The sequence below is a fragment of the Prunus avium genome, chromosome 6 (assembly GCF_965620075.1).
Source record: "Prunus avium chromosome 6, drPruAviu1.hap1.1, whole genome shotgun sequence".
In the NCBI taxonomy this organism is placed as follows: domain Eukaryota; kingdom Viridiplantae; phylum Streptophyta; class Magnoliopsida; order Rosales; family Rosaceae; genus Prunus; species Prunus avium.
This window is the reverse complement of record NC_142289.1, coordinates 5,434,643-5,451,062: the sequence shown is the minus strand read 5'-3', so window position 1 is coordinate 5,451,062 and position 16,420 is coordinate 5,434,643. Positions and strand designations below refer to the sequence as shown.

The following is a 16,420-nucleotide window of genomic DNA, read 5'->3' as shown; positions in this document are numbered from 1 at the left end:
TGATGATAATATCAGAAAATATCGATGTCGATAATTTCGCTCACACTTCAGCAATATTTTGTCAAAATATCGCTATAATATCGAAAATATCGATGTAATGAAAAAAAGGAAAAAAGAAACACAAAGCATGATAAGTCCATAAATTTACACATTTATGTACTCTTTAGACCTAGTTTTTGTAGGAGAATTTGATTTTAAAAGGACTTATTACTTTATTTTCTTAATTTTTAGCTTTCCGGAGCAAGTAATTGATTTTCAACGGAAATACGACATTTGGTGGAGTTTTAGTACAAGACCAGTTGGAGATGAAAGCTAAGATCTTGAAGATGTAGGGATCATTATTGATCCAATTGATTGTCCCGAGGGGATTGATAACCCCGAGGGTGATGTAGAGATCAACATGAACTCAATTCATCGTCCCCAGATGATTAGTAAGCTCAGGGTGATGTTGAGATCGGCATGAATCCAATTGATTGCCCCAGAGGATTGGTAATCCCTGAGGTGATGATGGATCAACATGGACCCAATTGATCGCTCTTAGAGGATTGGTAACCTCGGGGTGATGTTGGGATCGACATTGATCCAATTGATTGCCCTAAATGGATTAGTAACCCCCAGAGTGATGTAGGGATCGGCATTGACCCAATTGATCGCCCCCAGAGAATTGGTAACCTCGGGGTGATGTTGGGATCGGCATGGATCCAATCGATTACTCCCAAAGGATTGGTAACTCCCGAGGTGATGTAGGGATCAATATGGACCCAATTGTTCGCCCCAAGAGGATTGGTAACCTCGGAATGATGTTGGGATCGGGATCCGGTGAGATGTAGGGATCGACATGGACCCAATTGATCGCCTCCAGAGAATTGGTAACCTCATGGTGATGTTGAGATCGGCATGGATCCAATTGATTGCTCCCAAAGGATTGCTAACTCTCAGAGTGATGTAGGGATCGACATGGACCTAATTGATCACCCCAAAAGGATTGGTAACCTCATGGTGATGTTGGGATCGTGATGGATCCAATTGATTGCCCCCAAGAGATTGGTAACCCCCGGTGAGATGTAGGGATCTGCATGGACCCAATTGATCGCCCCTAGAGGATTGATAACCTCAGGATGATGTTGGGATCGACATGGATCCAATTGATTGCTCACAAGGAATTGGTAACCCCTAGGGAGATGTATGGATTGTCATGGATCCAATTGATTGCCCTAAGAGGATTGGTTACCTCATGGTGATGTTGGGATCGACATAGATCCAATTGATTGCCCTCAAGGGATTGATAACCCCTAGGGAGATGTGGGGATTGGCATGGGCCCATTTAATCGCCCCCAGAAGATTGGTGACCTCAGGGTGATGTTGTGATCCACATAGTACCAATTGATTGCCCCCAAAGGATTGATAACCTTCGAGGAGATGTATCGATCGGCATGGACCCAATTGATCGCCCCCACAGGATTTGTAATCTCGGGGTGATGTTGGGATCGACATAAATCAGATTTTGCCTCAAGGTACTGTTGGCTTAGGTGAAATTTTGTTGGAGATGGACAAAGGATCCAATGATATTGTTAAACAATTTATATGAACCAAGATAGTTTGTGGAGTTTTGAAGCATACCATATTTGTTGTGCTTTGATAATGACTAAGTCATCGCCCAAGCATCAGTTCATGGAGCGTGTTGGCTTTGGTACACATCTCTCCTTTCTTCAATTTATCATCAACTCTGTTAGTTGAGATTTGTTGGTCTTTGAAATAAAATTTGGATATGCTCCTAGTTTGCAAACCTTGTGTGATGTTCCCATTACACCTGCCTATGTCACGCTGAGTTTCAAATTATATAAACAAATTTTTGTCAACTATCAAAATCGTAAATCGTGGTGACTTAAAGAGCATTTGAATGATTGAAGAATATAATATAATTATCTTAGATTTTTAATCAATTTTCATGCAAATTGGAAAATGAACTTGGGATTAACCAAAAAAATGTCTTCCACAAAATGAACAACGAGTTCTTGCAGGACTCAAATTGGGTTCTTAAGCACTTCATGAATATACGATTATCAATGCATTAGTGTAGAAAAACATTACATTAATTAAGAATTTCAAGAAATATAATAGTGGAGCTAGTTCATACGTGTAGAAGCTAATTATATTGAAAAGATAACCAAGAATTATTAGGACATAACTTCCATGATAGACTTAAGCAATAATACACGTAGCAGAGAGAGTAAACCATTGCATTGGCAAATATTTGACTGAAGTTATTGTTCACATAGCTAATATCATATAGAAGTCTTTTAAAAAGAAACGCAATTATGGCATGTTTACTAATCCGGAATTGGAATTCTCATCCGGAATTGAATTCCGCCTATGGAGAATTCCTGCGTTTACTTCACATCAAGGAATTGAAAAGTAAGCGGGGCCCACACAAAATTAGGAATTGAATTCCTGATTTTGGAGGAATTCAATTCCGGAATTGGAGGTGGTATTCTAATTCCTGGAGAATTCACCCATTAGGAATTCATCTTTTTTACCCATTATATCCTCACACAATTTTCAAAATTCCAAATATGCCATCTACTTTAACCAAAAAATGTGGACATTTTAGTAATTAGTACCACTCCTACCCCAATTCCATATGATTTAGTAAACAACTTCAATAGGAATTCGGAATCTAACTCCCCTCAATCCATATGGTTTAGTAAACAACTTCATTAGGAATCCGGAATCTAATTCTCCTCAATCCAACTCCTCCTCAATTCAATTCATCCTCAATTCAACTCCCCTTAATTCAATTCCGGATTAGTAAACATGCCATTAGAGTAAAGCATATATACCTCGACTTGGAGACGAGCCAAGTTACTTGCACTAGGCATATGTAAAAATTGTTTTACTTGTTACTGTATCAATTAGTACGTAGCATTCAATTTAACTATAATTTTATTGAGGCAAAAGCCAAGTTAATTGACCAGAAGCATACTTGATCGGTTCATAATTGTATATCATTTTGTACCCTTCTAGCTTATGATTTGGTTATGTTTTTGAGTTAAACTTGTGCTTTTAATCCTTTTTGTGTTTATCTTTCAGTTCATTGAGCTTTAGGTAATAATGATGGCTTTGGATAGTAAATGATGCAATCCATGCATGTTAGGGCCTAATTTGGATGAATGGATGAAGAGCTTAAAGACAAACTCAATTTTGGCTACAGTCCCCTGCCAGCCCAGTTTCGTAGGTCATATTGCAAGCTTTGTTTCAGCAACCTACATAGCTCGGATGAGGCCACATTCTTCATGAAAGTTGTTCCAATGGGTGTATACTATAACATATCCGAAATTCAGCCCCATTGGATAATTGTGGAGTCTGTTACCTAGCAAACACAGAGCCATGCTCAGGATGGATTTTATCAGCGCGCAAAATAAGTTAGCAATTTATTTTGGCCTTAACTTCCTCCTCCGACCTTGGATTGGCCCAAATGATATATGGCTGGAAAGAAGACATTCTGAACTTCAAGTTTGAGTGCTTAAAGTCTTAATTTGCTTAAGGGAAGCCCAATTCGTAAGCCCTTGAAGTTGCTGGTCATGCTGACCTCAGGATGAGCTATTATTTCTGGTTGGAAGCTTGGTCATGGTGACATGAAGATGAGCTAGGGCTGCTGGTGGGATTTTTTGGTGAAGTGCATCAACCAATTCAGATTTTATAAAACAAGTGTTGTATGCATTAGCCATACTTAATTCAGATTTTCAGCTTCCTTAGGCCTATATATAGTGAGGTTTCCCAAGCTTGTAAACACACCCCAAGGGGGGGAGCTCTCAAACACTTCTCTAGAGCTCCCTTCCCTTCTCTCCCTCAAATTCTCTTAGTTTCTCTTTCTAGTTTTCAATTGTTGTAATGAAATCTTTTGTGCTGAAATTTTCCTTAAGTTTTTCCAAGTTCTACTTTAATTTTTATTGTTATGTAAATTCTTTTCTTTAGTTTCAAGTTTGATTAGTTTCCAAGTTTCAATTATGATTGTTGTTCTTATTCATTATGCTTATAAGTTAATATGCTAGTTTGAATGATTGATCACCATTTAGGCTTGCATGTTAGCTATCTTGGTTTGAATTAAGAGTATACACCATGCTTTAATTCGAATTGAACTATGAATAGGAAGAGTATGTATGGACATTCGACAACAAGGATTAGATACATGCTTGGTTGTTTAAATTGTTCTTCTATGCTTAATGGGTTCCTAATGCTTAATTTTAGGTTAGACAACAAATGATCAAATTAGGGAATTAGGAACACAAGGTTATGACCAAACACCATGGCTTAATCATACTTTAGCTAGAATCAATCCATTAATCTAATTGAACTTGGGAACTTATCTGCTTGAGTTAGTTATTTCTTTCTTCCTTGTTTTATGTTCTTTGTTTTTGTTTCTATTTTGTGTAGGGAAACTAAATTGGATCATTCAATCACCAATCCCTGTGGAATCGACCTCGCACTTACATATGTTATACTACCAACGGTTCGTGCACTTGCGAGTATCACAAGTTGAGGATGCAGCTTAATCCATTTTGGTGCAGCTGAAATCCACACAACAATACTCCTTGAGCATCTTTCAATGAATGTAAAGGTTCCGAATCATGTTAAACTGCACCTGACATAGCATCTAATTGGTATGCACGTAAGTGAAATAATATGACATGTATCTGTTAATGAAGAATGAAGAATATGAAAAATGAAGAATATGAACAATTCAAACTAATGTGCTAGCTTGTAGGGTAGTTAGGAACTAATGCTTTTCTTTTGTAAGGAATAAATGGATGAATAAAAGAAAGAATAGTAATGGTTATTGACATGGCATAGAAGGTCTTCCTTTTTTTCTTTAAAAAGAAAAATTATTGGCATAGTAATGGTTACTACTAGGATTAAAAAAAACTGAACCAAATTTCCGTGCAATAATTTGGATTGAAATTGAAAAACTTGCATGTTTTAAATTGGCCATAATTTGTCATATCATAGCAAAGTTAGGTGGAGTTTCTCTCTTTGAATTCGTTTGTCTTTGAGAAACAAGTTGCCACGATCAACTTTCAGTTAAAGCACGACATTATAAAGAGTTAAAGCAAATAAAAGACATCATGAAAGAGTGGCATATTTGGAACAAGCAACGTAGGCAGTAAATCACGTGAATTTTGGGGAGGAGTTTCTTCCATAAATTTTCCAGCAAACAGAAATAGGTTTGTGCAAGTAATTAATTTGAACCATAGTTTGTAAAAGAACTCTGCTTTAATTCTTGCACCACTAGAGGTATGTTTGGTACTATTCATATTGATTTGTTGTTTTAGTCATTGAAGTCTAGTCTTGCATAATCTACTTTTTATGTGATTTCAGCCTCAAAACATTTAGGCTAGTGACAAGAACTTTGGAACTTTTGGTTGGGCTAGATGCACTTGATTTTGGCCAGGTCTTCAATCTTCGTAACATTTAGGCAGCTGACATGGTTTAGAAGTTGTATATTTAAATTTAAGTATATTTCTTTGGTACTACGTTTGAGAGGTTGAAATCAACCTCTAAATGTTGTATTTTAGTCATGATTATGGCTCAATCTGATACAAAGTTATGAATTTTAATACATAAGGGGAATTTGTAATTTGTTATACACATGCCCTATACTGGGATGCTTCATATTAATATATTTTTGGTTGATATTTTCTTTTCGAGTACAATTTTGAATGTGATTTTGTCGATGAGAAAATGTGGTGTACGCTTGAATGACCTCATTATCCACTCTGTAGAGCATTTACCTTGTTAGTATATGGCCCACTCTGTATATGTGAGATCTCAATTGCTACTAATTTGTTTTAAAAATAAATAAACACTTTAGACACCAATGATTTGTGTGCGAAAGTGACACTATTACAAAAGTTAAATCACAATTTGTTCTCGATGTTGTTAGAATAATGATATTTTCCGTGCTCAAAAGTATGAGTTTTTAGGAAAAACAAAAAAACAAAACAAAAAACAAAATCATGCCTTTTGATCAAAAGAAACTCCTACGGAAACACCCGACTTTTTAAAAATTGGCTGAACCGTGGCCAACCTCATAAAGCACAAATAATTCTGCCAATTGCATTAAAGAGCCCAAACCCAGATATTACAGTAGTGAGTTTACTTGTATTATTAAATTTTTTGGTCCGATGTCACATAATTGACTACACTTTTCCTTTGTTAGTTGTAAGTCGGGATGATAGTGTGAAACTAAGTTGGTAGGTAGATAAAGCTAAACGATATGCAAGGTTGTTATTGAACTTGAATCAAAGATTATGGAACTCTTTGGTTCGAAATTTCCTCAGCATCTTCGTGTCTGATGGTCGGATTGGGCCACAGAAATCATCTGTTTTCTTTGACTGGGTCATGAGCTATGACTATTGATCTCGGCCGAGTCAATACTCATCCAAAAATCCAAGTTGGTAGGAAATCATGTAGACTGTAGCCGAGCCCACACACAAGATAGGGCAAGACTTCAAAGTCAACAAGTCAATCCATAAAGCGACCTTACATTACAATTTCCACGTTGTTCTCAATCCGACATGTCAATATCTCAGGTGACAAATTTTCCATAATTCACACACTATTGCAAAAGTGTAGAGTTTGCTTCTTTTTGTTGTTAAATGTTTAAAAATTCGAGTTTAATTGGGTTTAACTTGGAATAAAATGCGTTGAGAATTTCTGGGTTAAAATTTGGTAGTTGGGAAGTAGGAAGTTGATATTGCACTAGTGTATTAAACCCGCTCATTTCATTGGGAGCAACAAAACCTACAATTAATATGTTAGTTTTAATTTTTCTTTTTACCATGGATAAACACTTAAATATTACACATAATAAGTTTAGTACGAATCAATTGAGAACTTGAGATATGGTCGAGTTCTTGTTGAACAATAAGAGCCAATCAAGCCTTCTAAACCCAATTTCTAGCAGACACTAACTCATTCCAAAAAACAAAATATAGAAAAAAAAACATAATTTTAGCAACCGGCAATGAAATGGAAAACGAAGAATATAAACAATTCAAACTAATGTGCTAGCTAGTAGGGTAGTTAGGAACTAATTCTTTTCTTTTGTAAGGAATAAATAGATAAAGAAAGAAAGAATAGTAATGGTTATTGACATGACAAAGAATAATTGGTACCTTTTGTTGTCTATATTTTGACGAATTTTCCACCTTCGTTGTTGTAGTTTCAGCAATTCGAGTCCCTGTATAATATTTTAGACAAAATTGAAAGAAAATTTAACTGAGTTTATAATTCTTGAATTGCAAAAGATTTAATTAAAACTATAATGATAAAATTGACATAATCGGAAGATTGAGGTTTGCCTTTATTAAAAGTTGCTTTTTAAGATAAAAGATATCATGAAAGATTTGATTCCTCCCAATGTATAATTGTTTGGTTATTCACATGTCCAGATCAACTCTATTATTTTATCAAAAGCAGCTCTCCAAAGGAAAAAAAAAGCTAATGTAAACTATTTAAGAAACCAAACTCTTCCATTGCATGACAGCTATGACTTAACCCAACCCAAAACTTCATTTGAATTCTTTACAGCTTGCCATGCAAATTGCAATTATAAAGAAAGACTTTAAAGTGAACAAGTCAAGCTAACCGCGAATCTCGTGGAGGCCTTTTTACACGTCATTATTAAAGCTACATCATTATTATTTTTCTCTTGTCCTATTTTCCTGGTTACTACTACAAGATTAGGTGTCGGTGGAAGACTTGAAAGTCAAGCCAGCAGCGACGACAAAGATTTAATCTCATCAAAGCTAGGTGGTGTCCCTTTTCCATTTGTATTCTACCATGCGTATATATTAAAGCCACCACAACCTTTCTTTCTCATCAGTTGTTTGTTCACCACTTTCCCTCCCTCACATCAGCTAAAAAGTTTTTTCAAAATGAAAACTTTGCTGCATTACTTGTTCCTCCTCTGCTTCAATATCCTCCTCCCTGCACTTCACAGCCAGTGTATTAAAGACCAGCAACAATCATTGCTCCATTTGAAGAAAAGCCTTCAATTTGATCAACCTTCATGCCGAACCCCGCTCATATCTTGGAATTCAAGCACCGACTGTTGTTCTTGGGTTGGTGTTACTTGCACTAGTAATGGGCATGTTGTTGGTCTTGACCTTAGCAGCAAAACTATCTCCGGTCCAATTCCAAGATCCTTTGCCAACTTTTCAAACCTGAGGGAGTTGGACTTGAGTTCGAACAATATCTCCGGTCCAATTCCAGGATTCTTTGCCAATTTTTCAAAGTTGACTTCCTTAAGTCTCAGTGGTTGTCGGTTGAATGGAACATTTCCCAACGAGATCTTTCAGGTACCTACTTTAGAAACTATTGACCTTTCAGGTAATTTTAAACTTGGTGGTTCCTTGCCAGAATTTCCCGAGAATAATGGATCTCTTCGGTCCTTGTCTCTAAGAGAGACAAACTTTTCAGGGTCACTACCTGACTCCATTGGCAACCTCAAAATGTTGTCCACGATAGATCTTTCAAATTGCAGTTTCCATGGATCAATCCCGTCATCTCTCTTTTCTCTTCCCTTATTGTCACAACTAAACCTTTCCCACAATCAATTCTCAGGTGAACTTGCATTTTCTAATGTCTTGAGAAATCAATCCATATTATTCAGTGTGGACCTTTCAAAAAACCATATCCGAGGCAAGATACCCCATTGGATATGGAGTTCCGATCTACTTTCTAGCCTAAATCTTTCTCGTAACTACTTGGTAGCACTAGAAGCTCCTTTACTTAATTCTACAGTGGAAACTGTTGACCTTCATTCAAATCAACTCCAGGGGCAAATCCCAACTTTCCTACCATCTGCCAAGTATCTGGATTACTCGAGAAATAATTTCAGCTCTATACCATCGAACATTGGTGATATCCTCACAAAGACAATGTTCTTCTCTCTTTCAAGCAATAACTTGCATGGGCTCATTCCAGCATCAATATGCAATGCCTCAAATCTTCATATTCTTAATCTGTCCAATAATTCTCTGAGTGGCATGATTCCCCAATGCTTGACTGCAATGCGCAATATCAGTGTACTTAACTTAGCTAGAAACAACCTCACTGGATCTATTTCTAATGTTGAAGTTACTGAAGATAGTTCATTGCAAATTCTAGAGATCGGTGGAAATCAATTAGGTGGCAAGGTTCCAAAATCTCTAGCTAAATGCACTATGTTGGTAGTTTTAAACATTGGAAACAATAATATAATAGATAGCTTCCCATGCTTGTTGAAGAACATTTCCACCTTGCGTGTCCTTATTTTGCGCTCCAACAACTTTTATGGAGGCATTGAATGTCTCAACACCAATGGCACCTGGCCAGAGGTTCAAATTATAGACCTAGCTCACAATAATTTCAGTGGTGAAATACAAGGAATACTTTGGAGAACATGGCAGGAAATGATGGCTACCGAAAATGGTTCCCTATCGACAATTGTGTTTGGAGAACATACAAAAAGAAAACCCTCGGACACGATTTGCAATCGAGCAGGTGATCCATCCTGCCAAGGCCATCAAAATGCTGCTCTTTCTGCACCTGAATCTTGCCTTTCAGGATCAACTAATAGAGCCTGCGCGATTTGCAATCGAGCAGGTGATCCATCCTGCCAAGGCCATCAAAATCCTGATCGTTTACCTGAATATTGCCTTTCAGGATCAACTAATAAAGCCTGCTATAGGTATGCAGATTCTGGTTCTTCTAATGCAGATGATGGTTATTCTTTAGAGTATGGTGTAAGTGTAATAGTTACTAGCAAAAATTCCGAGATGGAACTGGTAAAGATTCTATCTATCTTTACCTTGATTGACTTCTCAAGCAACAACTTCAGTGGACCCATACCTAAGGAAATGGGAGAATTCAAATCACTACGTGTCCTTAACTTGTCTCGAAATGCATTCACGGGCGAAATCCCATCCTCATTTGGTAACATGCGGGTACTCGAGTCATTGGACCTGTCACAGAACAAGCTGAGTGGGCACATTCCACCGCAGTTGGTAAAGCTTACCTCCCTTGCCTCCTTGAATCTCTCATATAATCAACTGATTGGCAGGATCCCAACCGGTTATCAGTTTTCAACATTTCAAAATGACTCATTTACAGGTAACAAAGGACTATTTCCTTTGACGGTGGATAACAAAGCAGGATTTCCACCACCACCAACAGTGAATGGAAGGCCTCCAAATTATGGACATCATCATGAGGTTAATTGGGATCTTATTATTGTCGAAATTGGATTTACATTTGGCTTTGGAGTTGCCGTTGGGTCACTTGTGTTGTGCAAGAGATGGAGTAAGTGGTATTACAGAGCTATGTACAACATCCTTCTCAAGATATTCCCTCAGCTGGAAGAAAGAATTGGTATTCATCGAAGACATGTTTACATAAATCAAAGGTGGTGGCGACGTTGAATTGATTAGGAGAAACAATGCAAGTTTGGACTCCTTGTTAATTATGCCTAGGGTATTTTAAGATCCAAGAAATAAGAATTGTGCTTGCCTTTCTGGTGTGTATCTTTTATATTTTATTCTATATTTGGTGTGTATCTTTTATATTATATTTTATATTTGTGGAATGTAGCAAATATTACAAAAAATTAATGATTGTATGATACTCGGAGTTGGAGGGTTAGAACACATTAATTATAGAACAAAGCAACTCTACTCTTTGGTTCGAAATTTCCGACCAAACATATTCAATCCAAGATCACGGAAATCAATATGAACATATGTGTACATGATATAATGGGAACCCTAGACCACAGGCCACAGAAATAAATTATCCCTCCCACTGGGCCATGAGCCATGACAGGACAGAGCAACTCTGCTCTTTGGTTCAAAATTCCCTCAGCATCTTCATGTCTGAGGTTGGAGAATTCCTCTTCCAACCAACCCACCCATAAATTGACATGAAAATAAGTCCATATAATGGGAACCCTAGACCTAGAGCTATGACATGAGCCATGACGTTGTGTTTATATTGAGTCATTGAAGTATTGACAAATAGCCACCGAAAAATCCAACTAGACAAATAGGGCAAGACTTGGAAGTCAACAAGTCAACTAGTCCATCCATAAAGCAATCTCACAATTCCACTAGTCTTTCTGCTAAATGACATATTAAAATATCTCATGCGACAAATTTTCCACTTGTGGTACAATTACTTATAACCCACGCTATTTTAAAAGTGTTATTAGAGTTTAGTACTTTTTTGGTTGGTCAATGTTTAAAATTTTTAGTTTTATTGGGTTTAAATTGGAGTAATTCACTGAGAATTCATGGGTGGTGTTTGGGAAGTAAGCAAACTGCAGATTGATATTGCAAAAATGTAACTTATTCTGTAAAACCCAGTCATTGCTTGGGGAGAAACAAGGCTTAATACAAAAAATTTAGTTAAAATTATGTTAAACCGGAAATAACACCAATTATATAAAATTATGTCCTTAACTTGTTCGGAAATTCTTTGACAGGCCAAATCCCATCCTCATTTGGTAACATGCGGGTACTCAAGTCCTTGGACCTGTGACAGAACAAGTTGGGCGGGCAAATTTTACCAAAGTTGGCAAAGCTTACTTTCCTTTCGTTCTTGAACACCTTGGTATACACCTTTCGATAATTATTGTGAGACAAAGCCTTAAGTACATATAATTTTCTATTAATTAGACAGTGCCATTCTTCTCTGCAATTGATTACCAGTTTCTCTACTGTTAATGTTCATTTCACGTCTAAACAATCAATCACAAGGATTTGAATCGTGGATGTTTTTGGAGATCCTGCCTTGCCACTCAATTTTAGAGCGTATCATAGTTAGGTCTTCCCCTGAATCTGTAACAGAGCAACCTACTCTTTTTGGTTGGAGGAGGGTTTAGGTTGGGTTTGTAAGAACCGTACCTGGGGCTCACCTTGGCCTTCTTTTTCTTTATTTCAAGATCCAACAAATAAGAAATGTGCTTCTGTCATCACATTTCAGGTGAAGTTTGTCATAGTAATTTATGTAATATATATTATGGAGTTGTGAGCTCGTTCAAAACTTAAAACAAATAACAAATAAGAAATATCTCCTTTTCATTAATTTTTGTTTCATTTGAAGAGTTCAACCATATTGAAGGTCATATGGTTAAATTAACTTTGTCAACTCATAAGCTTCCTAATCCTATTCTACTACGTTAACCTTTTTCAATCAATTTAATTAACAATGTGTTTTCAATCAATTGAATGGAACATTTCCCAACGAGATCTTTCATGTACCTACTTTAGAAACTATTGACCTTTCAAGTAATTTTAAACTTGGTGGTTCCTTGCCAGAATTTCCCGAGAATAATGGATCTCTTCGGTCGTTGATTCTACGCCAAACAAACTTTTCAGGGTCGCTACCTGAATCAATTGGCAACCTCAAAATGTTGTCCACGATAGATCTTTCCAAATGCAATTTTACTGGATCAATCCCGTCGTCGCTCTTTCCTCTTACCTTTTTGTCACAACTAAACCTTTCCCACAATCAATTCTCTGGTGAACTTGCATTTTCTAGTTTCTTGAGAAGTCAACCCACACTATTATCTATTGTGGACCTTTCTGAAAACCATATCCAAGGCAATATACCCGATTGGATATGGAGTTTCGATCTTTCTACCCTAAATCTTTCTTGTAACTACTTGGTAACACTAGAAGCTCCTTTTCAATCTACAGTGAAAACTGTTGACCTTCATTCAAACCAACTCCAGGGGAAAATCCCAACTTTCCTACCATCTGCCAAGTATCTGGATTACTCAAGAAATAATTTCAGCTCTATACCATCGAACATTGGTGATTTCCTCACAAAGACACTGTTCTTCTCTCTTTCAAGCAATAACTTGCATGGGATCATTCCAACATCAATATGCAATGCCTCAAATCTTCAGATTCTTAATCTGTCCAATAATTCTCTGAGTGGCATGATTCCCCAATGCTTGACTGCAATGCGTGATCTCAGTGTACTTAACTTAGCGAGAAACAACCTCACTGGATCTATTTCTAATGTTGAAGTTACTGAAGATAGTTCATTGCAAATTCTAGAGATCGGTGGAAATCAGTTAGGTGGCCAGGTTCCAAAATCTCTAGCTAAATGCACTATGTTGGAGGATTTATACATTGGAAACAATAATATAACAGATAGCTTCCCATGTTTGTTGAAGAATATTTCCACCTTGCGTGTCCTTATTTTGCGCTCTAACAACTTTTATGGAGGCATTGAATGTCTCAACACCAATGGCACCTGGCCAAGGCTTCAAATCATAGACCTAGCTCACAATAATTTCAGTGGTGAAATACATGGAATACTTTGGAGAACATGGCGGGAAATGGTGGCTACCGAAATGGTTCCCTATCGACAATTGTCGTTGGACCACATACAAAAAGAAAACCCTTGGGCTTGATGACTAGGAATGGAAAATCTATGAAGGCTACCGAAATTCCTATGAGCTGCAAGGATCCAACTAATAGAAAGTGTTATCGCCTTGCAGATGATAGTTCTTCTTCTGCAGATGATGGTTCTTCTTCTGCAAATGATGGTTCTTCCTTAGAGTATATGGTGTCAGTGTAACAGTTACCAGCAAAGGTTTCGAGATGGAACTGGTAAAGATTCTATCTATCTATACCTTGATTGACTTCTCAAGCAACAACTTCAGTGGACCAATACCTAAGGAAATAGGAGAATTCAAATCACTACGTGTCCTTAACTTGTCCCGAAATGCATTCACGGGCGAAATCATGCCAAAATCTCTAGCTAAATGCACTATGTTGGAGGTTTTAAACATTGGAGACAATAATATAACAGATAGCTTCCCATGCTTGTTGAAGAACATTTCCACCTTGCGTGTCCTTATTTTGCGCTCCAACAACTTTTATGGAGGCATTGAATGTCGCAACACCAATGGCACCTGGCCAAGGCTTCAAATCATAGACCTAGCTCACAATAATTTCAGTGGTGAAATACAAGGAATACTTTGGAGAACATGGCGGGAAATGATGGCTACCAAAAATGGTTCCCTATCGACAATTGCCGTTGGATCACATACAGATGGAAATCTCTTGGGCTATGCTGTCTGCGGTCGACCAAGTGGGGTAAGCTGCCGTGAAGTGCTATAACTCCTTTAGAGTATGGTGTAAGTGTAATAGTTACTAGCAAAAATTCCGAGATGGAACTGGTAAAGATTCTATCTATCTTTACCTTGATTGACTTCTCAAGCAACAACTTCAGTGGACCCATACCTAAGGAAATGGGAGAATTCAAATCACTACGTGTCCTTAACTTGTCTCGAAATGCATTCACGGGCGAAATCCCATCCTCATTTGGTAACATGCGGGTACTCGAGTCATTGGACCTGTCACAGAACAAGCTGAGCGGGCACATTCCACCGCAGTTGGTAAAGCTTACCTCACTTGCGTCCTTGAATCTCTCATATAATCAACTGATTGGCAGGATCCCAACCGGTAATCAGTTTTCAACATTTCAAAATGACTCATTTACAGGTAACAAAGGACTATTTCCTTTGACGGTGGATAACAAAGCAGGATTTCAACCACCACCAACAGTGAATGGAAGGCCTCCAAATTATGGACATCATCATGAGGTTAATTGGGATCTTATTATTGTCGAAATTGGATTTACATTTGGCTTTGGAGTTGCCGTTGGGTCACTTGTGTTGTGCAAGAGATGGAGTAAGTGGTATTACAGAGCTATGTACAACATCCTTCTCAAGATATTCCCTCAGCTGGAAGAAAGAATTGGTATTCATCGAAAACATGTTCACATAAATCAAAGGTGATGGAGATGTTGAATTGATTAGGAGGAACAATGTAAGTTTGGACTCCTTGTTAATTAGGCCTAAGGTATTTTAAGATCCAAGAAATAAGAATTGTGTCTGCCTTTCTAGTGTGTATTTTTTATATTTTATTTTATATTTGTGGAATGTTGCAAATATCATAAAAATTAATGATTGTATGATACTTGGAGTTGGAGGGTTACAACACATTAATTATAGAACATAGCAACTCTACTATTTGGCTCGAAATTTCCTCAGGAACTTCATGTCTAAGGTGGGACAAAATATATCCAATCCAAGATCACCGAAATCAATATGAACAAACGTGTACATGATATAATGGGGATCCTAGACCACAGGCCACATAAATAAATTGTCCCTTCCAGTGGGCCAAGAGCCATGACTATTGATTTGTACATGTCAAGCCAGCAATTTTTTCAATTCTACCATATTTAATTTAATTTAATTTTTTTCATTTTTAGATTGAATTAGCGTATTTATAATCAATTACAATTTTTTGAAATTAATTTAAACTGAATTTAAACGTGACTAAATTGACTGGTATAGGTAAAAACATAGGAACTATTTTAACATTTAAGTTTTAAATCTATTATTTTTGTAATGGGGTGTTGCGTAGAGTTTTTAATTTGTAATTCGAAATAAACTAGGCAAATTATGCATATTGTATCAATTCTTGAGAATAGTAATTTGAAACACACTGAACTATTTCGTCGAACACATTGTGCTTGGAAGACATAAATTGAAATCCGACAGACGCGAATCCAGAGACAGGTTGAGGAGCGCATGACATGTTCACAGAAGGTGAACTTATCGCTTCCAGATGCACCCATTATTATTACCACAATTGGACACCTCGTGCTTTTCTGGTAATGTTAAAAAGCGTATGAAGGTTTTGATCACCAAATGTGATGACCTAAAACAATAAAACGCGGAATTTTGGAAAAGAGAGGGCGCACCTTTGGCTACTACATAAAAAAAAAAGGTGGACTTGCACAAGCAACATCACTTAATTTTAATTTTAATTTTAATTTTCTCATTTTTCATTAATTTGGGTTAAAATAATTTAAATAATAAAAAATTTGTCAAACTTCTCATCGTCCTCCACTCTTCGTCTCCCCAATCTCCTCCTCCCTGCTGAAAGTCCTTCTAAGCTTCTTCATCCTCCCCTCCCGTAATTTAGACTAGTATGTAAAAAAAATAAAAAAGGCCTTCTATCTAAACCAATTCCTCCGCCCAAAAAACAAAAAAATCATAACTTGAGCAAGCAGATTGAGAAAAAAAAAATCAAATTAATAATGGAGTAGGAACTTGGTTTTCTTTTGTAAGTAAAACAAAAAGAACAGAAAAAAGAAAAAATGGAACAGTAATGGTTATTGACGTGACAAAAATAAATCAAATGCACTTATTTAACAGAGAAAAAGATGACCATGCCTTTATGGAAAACCCAGAGTACGTAGGCGGGACATGGGAGTATGCCTTATCATATCCGTCCATTTTATTGGACCACATGGCTCTCTCTGTCATGGTGTTGGTAGTCTTACAGATAGA

The 16,420-nt window shown here is 37.0% G+C and overlaps 1 protein-coding gene and 1 pseudogene across 2 annotated transcripts; both read left to right on the top strand.

Annotated features, from left to right (window-relative positions):
* Positions 1-7,798: 7,798 nt before the first annotated feature.
* LOC148293532 (uncharacterized) lies at positions 7,799-10,627 on the top strand. Of its 2 annotated transcripts, XM_088255691.1 has the most exons (2): positions 7,799-10,049; positions 10,156-10,325. In XM_088255691.1, exons 1-2 carry the CDS (start codon positions 7,938-7,940, stop codon positions 10,177-10,179), a joined length of 2,136 nt encoding a protein of 711 aa, XP_088111817.1. In that variant the 5' UTR covers positions 7,799-7,937; the 3' UTR covers positions 10,180-10,325. The 2 variants fall into 2 exon arrangements, with proteins under 2 accessions (XP_088111817.1, XP_088111816.1); XM_088255690.1 differs by having other exon boundaries at positions 7,800-10,627.
* Positions 10,628-12,448: 1,821 nt separating this feature from the next.
* On the top strand, positions 12,449-14,866 carry LOC148293531 (receptor-like protein 7; annotated as a pseudogene).
* The last annotated feature ends 1,554 nt before the right edge of the window (positions 14,867-16,420 follow it).

Excerpts from the sequence above, each read along its gene's own strand:
- LOC148293532 (XM_088255690.1), top strand. The coding sequence starts at position 7,938 with ATGAAAACTTTGCTGCATTACTTGTTCCTCCTCTGCTTCAATATCCTC.